The sequence below is a fragment of the Mirounga leonina genome, unplaced genomic scaffold (genome assembly GCF_011800145.1).
Source record: "Mirounga leonina isolate KUSES-001 unplaced genomic scaffold, KU_Mleo_1.0 Mir_488, whole genome shotgun sequence".
Classification (NCBI taxonomy): Eukaryota; Metazoa; Chordata; class Mammalia; order Carnivora; family Phocidae; genus Mirounga; species Mirounga leonina.
The window spans coordinates 6,510,379-6,523,305 of NW_023270777.1; the positions used below are offsets into that span (position 1 = coordinate 6,510,379).

The following is a 12,927-nucleotide window of genomic DNA, read 5'->3' on the forward strand; positions in this document are numbered from 1 at the left end:
GGTGGATCTTTCAGGCACACAGACCCCCTCCAGTCTGGCTGCTTCCCAGAGCAATTCCTCTGAGGGGACGGGATAAAAAGTCACAAAGATCATTCTGGCTGCAATGTGAAGTAGACTCAAGAGATGAGATACAGTGCCAGAGTACTCTCTTCTGTTAGGGGGTTGCTAGAGTTGTTTGAGGAAAGTTGATGGAAGCATGAACAAGAGTCATGGCTGGGGGGTGTGGAAAAGTGGGACTCTGGGAGAGAATTGATTCTGCATGATTAGATGATCAGTAGAATACACCAATTGAGACAAAGGGAAGGCAAAAGATAACACCTAGGTTTCTCTCTTGGACAACTGGGTAAATGGCGGCCATTTATCAAGATGGGGACCATGAGTAGAAGAGCAGATACAGGGAGAGATGATGGATTTGTGTTTCAACTATGAGATTTGAGGGGCCCACAGAAAATCCAAGGACAAGGGACTAAGTGAGCAATGGGTTCTCTTGAACTAGAATGCAGGAGAATATTGGTCTAGAACGACAGATCTAGGAGACATGAGTGTATATGAACATTTAAACTAATGGACTAGGTAAGATTGCCTTTTTGTTCATATATTTCTTCACTATTTATGGAGTATGTTCTGTGACAGGCACTATTCTAAGTGCTTGGGATATGTCAGTGAACAGAACATTTCCGCTTCAATGGAACTTATGTTGTAGTTGGGAAATGTGGGCAATAAACAAACAAGTAATGAATAATTATATATCGTGATAAAAGGGTATAAATGGTGTAAAAGTAGTACCGGGTTCAAGGAATCAAGAGTGCCCGCTAGAGGGTAGTTGGGAGGAGTGGAGGATGCATAAAAGGCAAAGAGGGCTAAGAGGCTCGCAGGCAGTGATCTTTAAGACAGAGGTAGGGAGACTGTGAGGATGAAGGGCATGAATGGCCACAGAAAGAGGTGGAAGGTATGGGTTGACCAGATCAAGGAAAATCCAGCACCAGTAATGGGGACTGACCCAGGCATCAGCCTCTTAGCAGTAATCTTTCCATGTGCATAAGAGTTTTTATGGGCAAGGTGATGGCATCATATGAAATATCATAAAGACAGAAGGAGTTGCTCGGAGACTAGCTTTGGAGCTAGGACTTTGAGTAGCCCGTCCAGTGGTGATGATGACCCAGCCCCCTCATCTGCCTGTCGCTTCTTGTGATGAAATCAACTCCCCGTGGTGAAGCGGTGACTCAGGGCAGTGGTTCGCTGTGGGTTGTTCTCCTGGCATCTGTGTATTTCACCCTCTCTTCATGCGCTTTTCCAGATGTGCTTAGATTTTCCAGCTCTGTCTGCAGCTGGGTTTCTGTGTTTCTGCCCGGCTCTGAGCAGAACACTTGGTCATTGTCTTCCTCCTGGTTTTAGTAAAGACCAAGTGTTCTCCAACCCAAGACCAATCTAGAACTTCTCCCAACACACAGAGGGATTGCTTTTTAATTTTTTTATCTTAAAAAATTGTTTATTTTTTAATTTTAATTCTAGTAGAGTTAACACACAGTGTTATATCAGTTTCAATTGTACGATATAGAGATTCAACAATTCTACACGTAACTCAGTGCTCATCATGATAAGTGTACCCTTAATCCCCTTCATCTATTTCCCCACACCCCCCCCACCCACTCCCCTCTGGTGACCCATCAGTTTGTTCTCTATAGTTAAGAGTCTCTTTCTTGGTTGGTTTCTTTTTTTGCCCTTTGTTCATTTGTTTTGCTTCTTAAATTCCACATATGAGTGAAATCATATGGTATTTATCTTTCTCTGACTTATTTCACTTAGTATTATACCCTCTAGATCCATCCATATTGTTGCAAATGGTAAGATTCCTTCTGTGGCTGAGTAATATTCCATTGTGTATGTACACTATATCTTCTTTATGTATTCATCTATTGACGGACACTTGGATTGCTTCCATAATTTGCCTATTGTAAATACCACTGCTATGAACATTGGGGTGCATATATCTTTATGAATTAGTGTTTTCATATTCTTTGGGTAAATACCCACTAGTGGAATTACTGGATCAGATGGTAATTTTATTTTTAAGTTTTTGAGGAACCTCCATACTGTTTTCCAGAGTGGCTGCACCAGTTTGCATTCCCACCAAGAGACATGAAGTTTCCCCTTTCTCTGCATCCTTCCCAACACATGTTGTTTCTTGTGTTGTTGATTTTAACCATTCTGACAGATGTGAGGTGGTATCTCATTGTGATTTTGGTTACCCTTTCCCTGATGATGAGTGATGTTGAGCATCTTTTCATGTGTTTGTTGGCCATCTGGATGTCTTCTTTGGAAAAATGTCTGTTCATGTCTTATACCATTTTTTTTTAAAGATTTTTTTTATTTATTTGACAGAGAGAGATACAGCGAGAGAGGGAACACAAGCAGGGGGAGTGGGAGAGGGAGAAGCAGGCTTCCTGCTGAGCCGGGAGCCCGATGCGGGGCTCGATCCCAGGACTCTGGGATCATGACCTGAGCCGAAGGCAGACGCTTAACAACTGAGCCACCCAGGTGCCCCTTATACCATTTTTAATCAGATTATTTGGTTGTTTGGTGTTGAGTTGTATAATTTCTTTATATATTTTGGATACTAACCTTTTATCAGATATGTCATTTGCAAATATCTTCTCACATTCAATAGGTTGTTTTTCAGTTGTGTTGATTGTTTCCTTCGCTGTGCAGAAGCTTTTTATTTTGATGAAGTCCCAATAGTTTATTTTTGCTTTTGTTTCCCTTGCCTCAGGAGACCTAGCTAGAAAAATGTTGCTGTGGCCAATGTCAGAGAAATTACTGCTTGAGCTCTCTTCTGGGATTTTTATGGTTTCAGGTCTCACTTTTGGTCCTTAATCTATTTTGAGTTTATTTTTGTGTATGGTCTAAGAAAGTGGCCCAGTTTCATTGTTTTGCATATAACTGTCCAGTTTTCCCAGCACCATTTGTTGAAGAGACCATCTTTGTCTTTTTCCCATTGCATATTCTTGCCTCCTTTGTCAGAGATTAATTAACCATATAAATGTGGGTTTATTTCTGGGCTTTCTATTCGGTTCCATTGATCTATGTGTCTATTTTTATACCAGTGACATACTGTTTCGATTACTACAGCTTTGTAGTATATCTTGAAATCTGGGATTGTGATACCTCCAGTTTTGTTCTTCATTTTCAAGATTGCTTTGGCTTTCTGATTTGACTTCCACAGGAGAAGGCTTGGGCCTCCTCATGGCCACATCTCAGAGGGGTATGCACCTAATCCCCTGTTTCCTCTTCTTGGAAAGCCACTAAAGGGGTCTAAGCACCCACTTCCAACGGGGAGGGGGGAGGGTGTCCCCCATCCCAACAAGCAATGTGTAGGACACCAGCTGGCATCCTACAGTTCAACTCAATTCTGACAGCATCAGATCTCACGGGTGAAGGGTTCCGTCCAGCAAGATCACCCTCCTCTTCAGACTCCAGTCACAAACACCTATCACCCATGCTTCTGATCAACCGGCTACAGATCAGACGTTCCCACGATGCCCTCCTCGAGCTCAGTTAGTTTGCTAGAGCAGCTCACAGAACTGAGGGGACCCATTTACGTACTGGATTACCAGTTTATTATAAAAGCTCAGTAACAGTCAGCTGGAAGAGATGCAGAGGATGAGCCACGTATGGGGAAAGGGTAAGGAGCTTCCATGCTCTCCAGGAACGCCACTCCCCCCAAATCTCCGCATGGTCATCAATCCAGAACCTCTCCAAACCCTGTCTCTTTGGGTTTTTAATGGAGGCTTCATTACAGAGTCTCAATTGATTCGGCTATTGGTGAATTAACTCCGTCTCCAACCCCTCTCCCCTCCCTGGGGGTCAGAGGGTGGGACTGAAAGTTCCAAGATCACATGATTGGTTCTCCCAGCCCCAGCCCCATCCTTAGGCAGGTCCAAAAGCCACCTCATTAACATAACAAACGACCCTTTTGTGGCTCTCATCACTTAGAAAATTCCAATTGTTTTCAGAGCTCTGTGCCAGAAAGGGGGATGAAGTCCAAGTATATATTTCTTATTATAAATCACCATATTGCAACCCCTAACAGCCTGTCTCTCAGGACAGAATACTGAAACAAAACACCAAATCTGATGTTACAGGGGAGTGAGGATTTAGGAGAACAGAAATTATATACTGGAGTTTAGCTTGGCCTCCTTGAGCAGCTGTGTGGGGTCGTTATTACTTAAAGATCCTCTCAGTTGGAGACCCCCAGGAGCCGACTCCTAGTTTGTTAATTCTCTCACTGGCCATCTGAATCTTTTCTTTACTTGACAGGAGCAGTATCCTTGAGCTTCCATGGAAGCTATTTATTGTCCAGAGGTCTGGCTTCCGCTTGAGTGAAACAGAACCCCTGCTGGCTTCCCTGTTTTTTTTCAAACAGTGGGAGGATGCTGGTTTTCAGCTCTAACAGACAGACCCCTCCTCCTAAAGTGTCCTCACCTTTCCCTTGGTCTGGCCCAGGTGGCTTGCCGAATGCCCAAATCAGCTACTTAGCTACTTTTTCTAAAAAAAAAAAAAAAAAAATTGACACTGCGACTCAGAATATACAATCTAGTTGTCAAAGATAAATTAGTTCTTTGTGTCACTATAACCCTTTAACGTAAGGAGCAGTATTTCTAGTCCACCAGGGCTGGTCTGGAAGACACCCATTTATAGCTGTCACTTATATTTCTAAAAGATTCCACACTAGTCTTTGCTCACTCACACCCCCGAGGTGCAGACTTCATAACAAAACAAAACAAATCCTATTTACTAAGAATCCGGTCATTCTTCAGAGACTCTGGAAGTCCTGATGCTCTGATCGTTTATGGGAAGGCAAATGGGCAATAATCATGGCCCTAAGCCAGATGGTAGAGTTGTTTGCTTTGTTATAAAAAAGAAAAGGTTTGCTTTGGCATAACTTTCTCGTGGACAGAATTTATCATTCTATAATGAGAAATTGTTTCAAAAGTGCACGTGGTCCTGGGGGAAAGAGGCCCAATGAGGAATACGTGTAAAATACTTTTCTGTGCTGGGGGCCTCTGCTGCCCACCGAAGCAGTCACTGGCCTCACCAAGAAGTCTGTAGCTGGGGACAGGTGCTACAGCCATGAGAGGTCCTGCAGAGGGGAAGCAAGAGACCTTGAGCAAGTACCTTCACACACCTGATGATCTTCTTCCTCCCTCGAGAATTAACCTTGAGCTCTGACACAGGTTAATCCTTCCAGTTAACTTTTTTTCTCCACTCATGTGGTCCTAGCACCAGGGTCATGTCTTAGGGGCTTAAGGCATATTGCAAAAACTGCCAGGAGTCTGAAGAAAAGGAATCCTCCTTCCTGCAGACATCCACTGACATCCATTTCCATAATAAAGGCATCTGATCCCCTTCAAGAGCTGCAGGTTCTGTCTTTGTTGCAAGATACAATCCATCCTCCGGAGGCTGTGGCATCTTCCATGTATTAAAATATGTTTAGGCAAGAGCCTTTAAACCATAGCTGCTTCCACGGGCGTCACTTTGTCCCCTTGGAAATGGATTTTCCTTCCGTCTCTTCCAAGAGGGCATTAAGAGATGGTCTGCCGGTGAATTAAAATAGCTCTCCCGCAGGGCACTGAGCAAGTTTGCAAGTAGATAAGCAAGCCAGGTCCCTTTCCACATCCCACTTCGCGGTCTCCTGCCCTCCGTGCAGCGAGGTACTGAGGACTCCAGCTATCTCACTTAATCTCGGAATCTTACATGTTTATGTACAAAAAGTACAACTGACTCATTCATCTAATTGCTTCCAAGAGGGATGGGGAAAGCTCAGAGTCGCAGGGCCGACATCGCCCAGGGGCTGGTGCCCAGAGCCGGCCCTGCAGGCATAGCTGGAGGATGATGTCAGGGCTTCCCAAAGCGGGTCCTTGTCACCGCACCGCCTGATGTGTCTACAGGGACATTAGCCTGCACACCGCACTCCAGCGGCTCCCAGGAGGCCTCGTGCTAGGGGAGAGATCAGAGCAGAGGCCCAGGGTCACAGCACAAAGCCAACAGACTGGGTTGTTCCCGAGGCAGCCCCATAAGGTGACCTTTGTGCCTCTCCTGGCTTGAACCAGGAGGGAGAGGGAGTGACAAGCAGCCTTTCCCAGGACTCTCTGGCCCCAGGGAGGGTCTGTCTGGGCTTTCCTAGGATGACCCCGTGAGGACAAGCCAGTTTTTCTAGGTCTGGAGTTGCGCTGATCTTTGCCAAGCTGAGGGCCGGACAAACGGCCTCCTGGGTGGTCTTGTTTATTTTTGATAATGGCAAACCTGCGACAAGCGGCTACTCCTAACGAAAGCAATAACTGTCATTCCCACGGCTAGAAAGGACGGAACTCTTGCCCATCCAGGGACTGGGCTCAGCACTTCGCACCCACTCCGTTGTTTGAATCCTCGAAACCTTGACAGTAACTATGGCTGCTATTTTCATCTTAGAGATGGGGACCCTGAGGCTCTGGGAGGTTCAGTAACTTGCCAGCAGACTCTAGCACTGGAGGGGTAGGACCAAGAAACAAACCAAGACCGCCAGAGTCCAGAACCGAAGTCGATCCATCATCTCTGAAGGAAGCCACTGTCCTTGGCTATGAGCGCCTCTCGGCTGTTCCGTTTCTCACACCAACAGGGGCTGAGCCGGATGTGCTGCTGGGTGGGGGGCACACTCCAAGCCACTTGGTCACAAATCCAAGGCACTTGCAGCCCTGAGACAGTGGTGATTGGCAGCCCCCGGCCCCCGGCCCCGAGGCAGGGTCTTTGTGCCTGCACAGTGACGACATGGTCCTCAGTGACATATGCTGACTTGGCATGTGCGGCCTTTTAGGGATCAGACAAAAAGGAGTCCCATGTGGGGCCTTTGTCCTCACCGTGCTGGCTCGTCCAGGAGTAAAGGACTCCCCCGTATGTGGTTGCATGAACACATGGCTTCTCCGTTGACTTAGAAAAACCTCTTTAATTGATTGCCTGTCACTTGATAAAGTAACTCCCGGAAGCTGTGTCTGTCCAGGAATTGGCTCCCAAAATAATGCTGTCCCCTGGTGGGGGGGGAAATCTCTTCCTCCCCTTCCCATTGCCGCTCTGCTCTTCGCCACTCCGTTAACGTCCCTTTCGCTGCCCCCCCCCCCAGGAAGGTCAAGTGTCCCCTCCCTGTCTGTCGTCCTGTCCACAGCTGGCGGTCATTTCACACTCAACCCAATCCTGCCTCCTCCAGGAGTCTCCTGCGTTGAGATCTCCTCCGTCTGTCTGGGACGGCGCTCGCCAGGCGGTTCTCGTCCTTGACAAATGTCTCTGATGGTGTCCCATGGAGATCAGCTCTTCCCGACATCATAGCTGATTTTTCTTCTGCTTCTCTCCTTCTCCTAAATCTGGAAGCTTGGATGGGAACGAAATAACCAGGGAATGCTCTGTCCAGCTCTAGGGAAAATGGGACAGATGCCCAACTCCTTTGTTCCAGATACTCCACTTGGAGACTTTTCCACATCATCCTAGTGCCTCGATCCAAGGTCACCAGATTGCCAGATGCCCAAGTGGGAAGGGCAGGCTGAGTAACCAGTGGCAACAGTGGGGCTTCCACAATCCTTCCAACCCTCTTCTGAGACGAGTCCCCATGAAATCATCATGACCACCCTCCCCAGAATGTCCCCCCTTCTCCGTCCTCACGATCCTGGTGTCACCATCCGTCCCTTACATCTCAAAAACTCAAGTACAAGATGCTGTGGAATCTGGAGATATCCTTAGTGCACTGTGTGCAGAAAAAAAAAAAAAAAAAGAGAGAGGCATTTTCTCTGCTACCTCCCCCTTCCCTTACCCGGTGGGTGTTCCCTAAATGACATGCTGCCACCTGATGGCTTCCAGGGAGGGTAGTGGGTTTTGCCCCCCTCTGCTGGTGGCTCTGAGCGTTCACACTGCCGTCTTGGCACAGTCCCTGTATGACTTGCTTATCCTCATCCCCAAAACCGTGAGGAGAAAACGGGCCCCTACTCTGACTTGAGACCCAACAAAGGTTGATGTCTTTTGTTACTACTACGACTACTAAGTGAATTCCTGATACAAACTGTTCTTATCATTTGCGTTTGCTCCATTTGAAACAAAGTGGGATGTTGCAGATAAGAAAAGAAACCATCCTCTTTCCTTCTCCCTGCCTGCCTCTTGTAACTTTTCCACTCACATGTTAGAATATTCGGACACCTCTGTGATGTGATGAACTTCCTCTGATGTGTGCATATTTGGGATGTGATCCTCGGTGTGGGTGTGGGTGAGATGGTGGGGGTCCACGGGGTGGGGGAGTCTCTGTCCCATGGAGGATGAGATCTCATGGAGAAGCTCTATACCCAGTTTGACCGAGGGCAGTCAGGAGGGAATACCATAAAGCTTTCAGATGGAGGGTCCTGTCCAGCAGAGAAGACCGGCTGCCCTGAGGGGCCAACACACTCACATGCAGGGCTCTCTGAGCATGGACTTGATGTCAGCTCAGGGCATGTGCCGAGCAGATCCAACAAAATGCTGTGATTTCTGGGGTGGGGAAGGCTTAACGTCCTCCACCACCCTCCTGTGTCTCCCTGGCCCTTAATAACACAGGTAAGCCTTTGAACAGGGACAAAGCCTTCTCCACCAGCAGAAGTAGGACTTGAAATTTCAGTGACAAAGGTTTATTTGTAGAGCCCAGGGTTCCCTGTAAGAGAAGGGAAGGGCATAAGGCTGGATTCTTAAAATAGGAAGGTGAGTGTTTGAGAGTACTAAAGGGGGGAAGAATGACCCCCGATCTCAAATGAAAAAAGTGGCATTTATCAAATACCCAGTGAAACCCCTCTCTTAGGAAACGAATTGCAATATCCAAAAAAGCTAGAATTTATTTATTTCAGGGAATAGGTAAACAAATCTTTTACATTATCCTCTGTACTTTTTTCTTATTTCAAATTTTTTATGGTTTAAAAAAAAGGACACCTCTGAAAATAGAAGTTGAAAAATAAAAAGTTTCCAACAACACAATGGAATACTGTGTAGTTGTTGCAAAAAAAAAAAAAAAAATTATTTTTTTAATTGAGGACTATCTCTGTGTGCCCCCAAGGAAAGGACTCCTAAGTAACATTGTAGCGAGAATAAGGCAAGCTTCAGAATATTTCACCAGCCCTGTGTAAGTGAAATACTTTGTGCCTGTGTGTATGTTTCATTGTATATACAGAACTAGATCTCGAAGAGGCACCAGATCATTAACAGGAAGTGGGATGAATACATACATTAGGCATCTTCATATGGTAAGAATGGTTCTCATAAGTAACCATTACATTCAGCATCATACAAAAGCACTTATAAGTTTATAAACAGTCCTTGAAGTGGTGGAGCCACCACGCTGGTCCCCAAGTCCTTCCAGGTTGGTGGGGTCCCCCGCGGCGGCGGGGGTGGGGGTGGGGGAGCAGCATCTGAAATTTCCACCTGCCCTGTCCTTTCTGGCTCTTTCCCGCTTTGACACTTGGATGTCTGGAGGGTCCGTGACAGATATCAGCAGTGGTGGTGATGACAAGCCCAGAAGTACACTTGTTCCATTTCTTGCTGCTCCTTGCTGCTTTTCCAATCTCCACCGTGAAAGCTCCCCTCTCTTATCTGCCCAAAGCAGGAGTCAAAAGTTCTTGTCCGTGTGATTGCAGAACGCCGGGCTGGGAAACTTCCGATAATACCTAAATTCCTTTAGAAGAGCTGAGCCTGGGGTCGGGTCAGAAGCGTTTCTGGGGCCTGAGCACATTTTGTACTGTGTAGCTGGATAATAATCCAGATACAATTTAGCGATGTAAAAACAAACAAGCAAACAAACAAAAACCCATACGGGACGTATAAGGTTGTCATTGTAGTCCCACCTGATTGGAGAGCCCCTTTCCCCAAGCTGATGAACCCCCTCCCTCCAAAGGCCACGCAGCCTTCCAAGGAAGAATTTCTGCCTTCCCAGCTGTTGAGGGTTTCCAAAATAGACACAGAGCTAGGAAGCATACAAAGGAAATCCAAATAATAATAATTTTAAAAGATCACGCTGCAGTTTCCGGGACATATTTATGGCTTTTATAATCAGCTGTGCGTTCGTTGAAAGGGGCTTTGTAACACTGGTGATGTGAGCTAATTCCGACATTTAGGAATTTAGACTCAGTAGTGGGTCTGGCTTATCCCGAAGAGCAAAGTTTGCGAAACACTTTGTGCCGTGTGCCCCGCTTTATATCTGAACGTGATGCCAATGGCATGTTGTCATTTCAGTTCTCTGTCTCGTCGTAGAACCTGAGGGAGACGGGTACCCTCCCACTGCAATCTCCTTTGGCCTCGTTCTGTATCCAGTGGCCCCTTTCTTTCCTTCATCTTCCCTGACTGCGTTTCAGAAAGATAACGGGTCTCACGTCCAAAATGCGCAGGAATGCATAAACCTGAAGATAAACTTGACCAAGCGACGGGAGACCTTTAATACGCCCTGCCTTCTTCCCTGCTGGACGTATCCCTTTTATAAACACAAGTTCCCATTTGGAGTAAATCGATGAGATGCCACATAAAGTTAAAACCTATCTTCACTCTTAGGTGAAGATAACAGATTGAAGGAGATAGATGTTTGCTCCTGGTAGGGATGCCACGGTGAAGCATTTCCAGAAAGCCCTTTGGTGTGCCTCAGCCACTGACCCTAGAAACAGATCGAAGGAGATAGATGTTTGCTCCTGGTAGGGATGCCACGGTGAAGCATTTCCAGAAAGCCCTTTGGTGTGCCTCAGCCACTGACCCCGTTCTTGGATTTTACCCCATCAGGTAACCAGGTGAGTTTTTCCAAATCGGCAGATGCATTTGCCTTCGAAGAGGACAGCAGCGGCGATGGGCTTTCTCCAGACCAGACTCGAAGCGAAGACCCCCAGGGCTCAGCGGGATCCCCTGCGGACACTAAAGCTTCAGAGACCCCTTTGGCAGGTCCTCTGGGGCCAGTCCAGGTAAATAAATCCCACCTCAGCCTACCGTGTCTTCGTGGGCTTAAAAGCACATCGCCACCTTTAGTTTTGCGTAGAGACCCCAGAGATGTCTCTTGATGGCACTTGAACTTCATGCCTCTTTTGTCCCCATCCAGTCCAGGGATCAGTGTGCGGTGGCCAAAACCTCTAGAAAACCCTGAAAGAGAATCCTCAGGACTATACCCTTTGACTTACTCTTTAAGCGTCCACTCTGCCAAGTGGATGCCTTTTATCTGCCAAATTTATGGACAAGGTAAAAAGAGACTCAGTGAGATCAGCTGAGTCACCGATGATCTCCCGGATAGAATGTGCCAGAGCAGGACCGATTTCAAAGCCCACAGGCTTTCCACACACCGAGAAATCTCTACAGGGTCCTGGGGGGGGGGGGGGGGGGGTGTGGAGCAGGAGGTGCCAATTGGCTGCATAGCAGGGAGCCCCGAGATGGTTCTACCCTTACAGATTTCTACCTGCCAAACCACAGCAAGGTCCACATCCAGCCCAACCTGAGAATAGCTTGATGGGGGCTTCCCTCAGCCTTGCATGATGGTATTCATGCAGCCCCTAGGAGGAGATGTGTGGGCATGTGCACACACACACACAAAAAAAAAGGGGGGGAAGGAGATGTACTAGTGTGGTAGCGAGATGTCTTTCACCCACGGACTCTGCAGAGAACCCCCCTTTTAGGAAGAGTTTGGTTCTCATGGCCTCCTGGGAATTATGTGATGAGTTGAAATTTGATATTCTATTTGAAACATGGTTTACACTGGAAATGGCCATAGGGGTATCAGGGACAGCTTGGGTAATCATCATGCAGAGCCCTATTCTGGAAACCATGATACTTAATAGTCGTTGTCATACCCTTCTGCACACCATGAAGGGAGCAAAGCTGGGGCTGCCAAGGAGAAGATGTGGAATGGGAGGAAACGAGAGCTAACAAGCAGATCCATACGTTTACTGTGCACGGGTTTATAATCAAAGCACTTTCCGTGTCCCTGCGTGCCACACCTGGTCTTTGCAGCTCAGCTTCTCTGATAACAGCAGACAGTATCTCGGATCACTTGTATCTGTTATTCTGATGGTGAATTCCTCAGCTTCTGATTGCAGAATGGTTTCAGGAGAAGACAAGTTCTTTTCCACTTAACCCAGGAGAAGGGGTCAAAGGGAACAAGCACAAGGCGATGCCAGGCCTGGGGCAAAAATCATTTTGTCCTTGCACCCAGCAGCCCCAGTTAGCGGATCAGGACACTGAGGCTCGAGAGGCAAGGGTTCTGCAGACCTTTGCAGGTGCCAGGGCTCAGGAAAGGGCGGAGAAGCTCCAGGAGAGTATGAGCAGCCCCTGTCCCTTTTGGTCACAGTATCAGATTGCAGGAGAGGGACAGAAGACAGTTACCCTTTTTCCCAGTCCTCCATGTACAGAGGTTGTTCATGACACTACACCCACACACCCATACGTAGACACACACATACACCTACATATATACACATGCATGTAAATTACATAAGCACATACATATACACATACACACATGCACAGAGCTATGCATATATGCACATGCACACATATGTATAGACACATTCACATATATGCAGACCCATGCACACACATACAAACATATACACACATACATATGCAAACATACAAACATATATACACACTCATGCATTTTCCCTCCATCTGCTAACACCGTTTTTATCGGTTTTTTCGGTCCTACTTTCCCCCCAGATTCCTACACCTACTCCTCCCTCTTCCTTTTTCTCATCAGTCTCCTTATCAGGTCTAACAGGTGGACCTCGTCATAGGTGGAACCCTCACTCAGGGTGACCAGCTGTCTGGGTTGGCCTAGAACAGGCCATTTCTTTCTTTCTTTTTTTTATTATTATTATTATTTTTTATTCTTATGTTAATCCCCATACATTACATCATTAGTTTTAG

The 12,927-nt window shown here is 46.8% G+C and overlaps 1 protein-coding gene across 1 annotated transcript in view; it reads left to right on the forward strand.

Annotated features, from left to right (window-relative positions):
* The window catches only part of MYOCD (myocardin), a 97,544-nt gene that overhangs the window by 54,850 nt on the left and 29,767 nt on the right, over positions 1-12,927 (forward strand). The window contains exon 6 of the mRNA XM_034989627.1: positions 10,801-10,976. Within this exon, the coding sequence (XP_034845518.1) occupies positions 10,801-10,976 (176 nt within the window). The remainder of the gene's footprint in view (positions 1-10,800; positions 10,977-12,927) is intronic.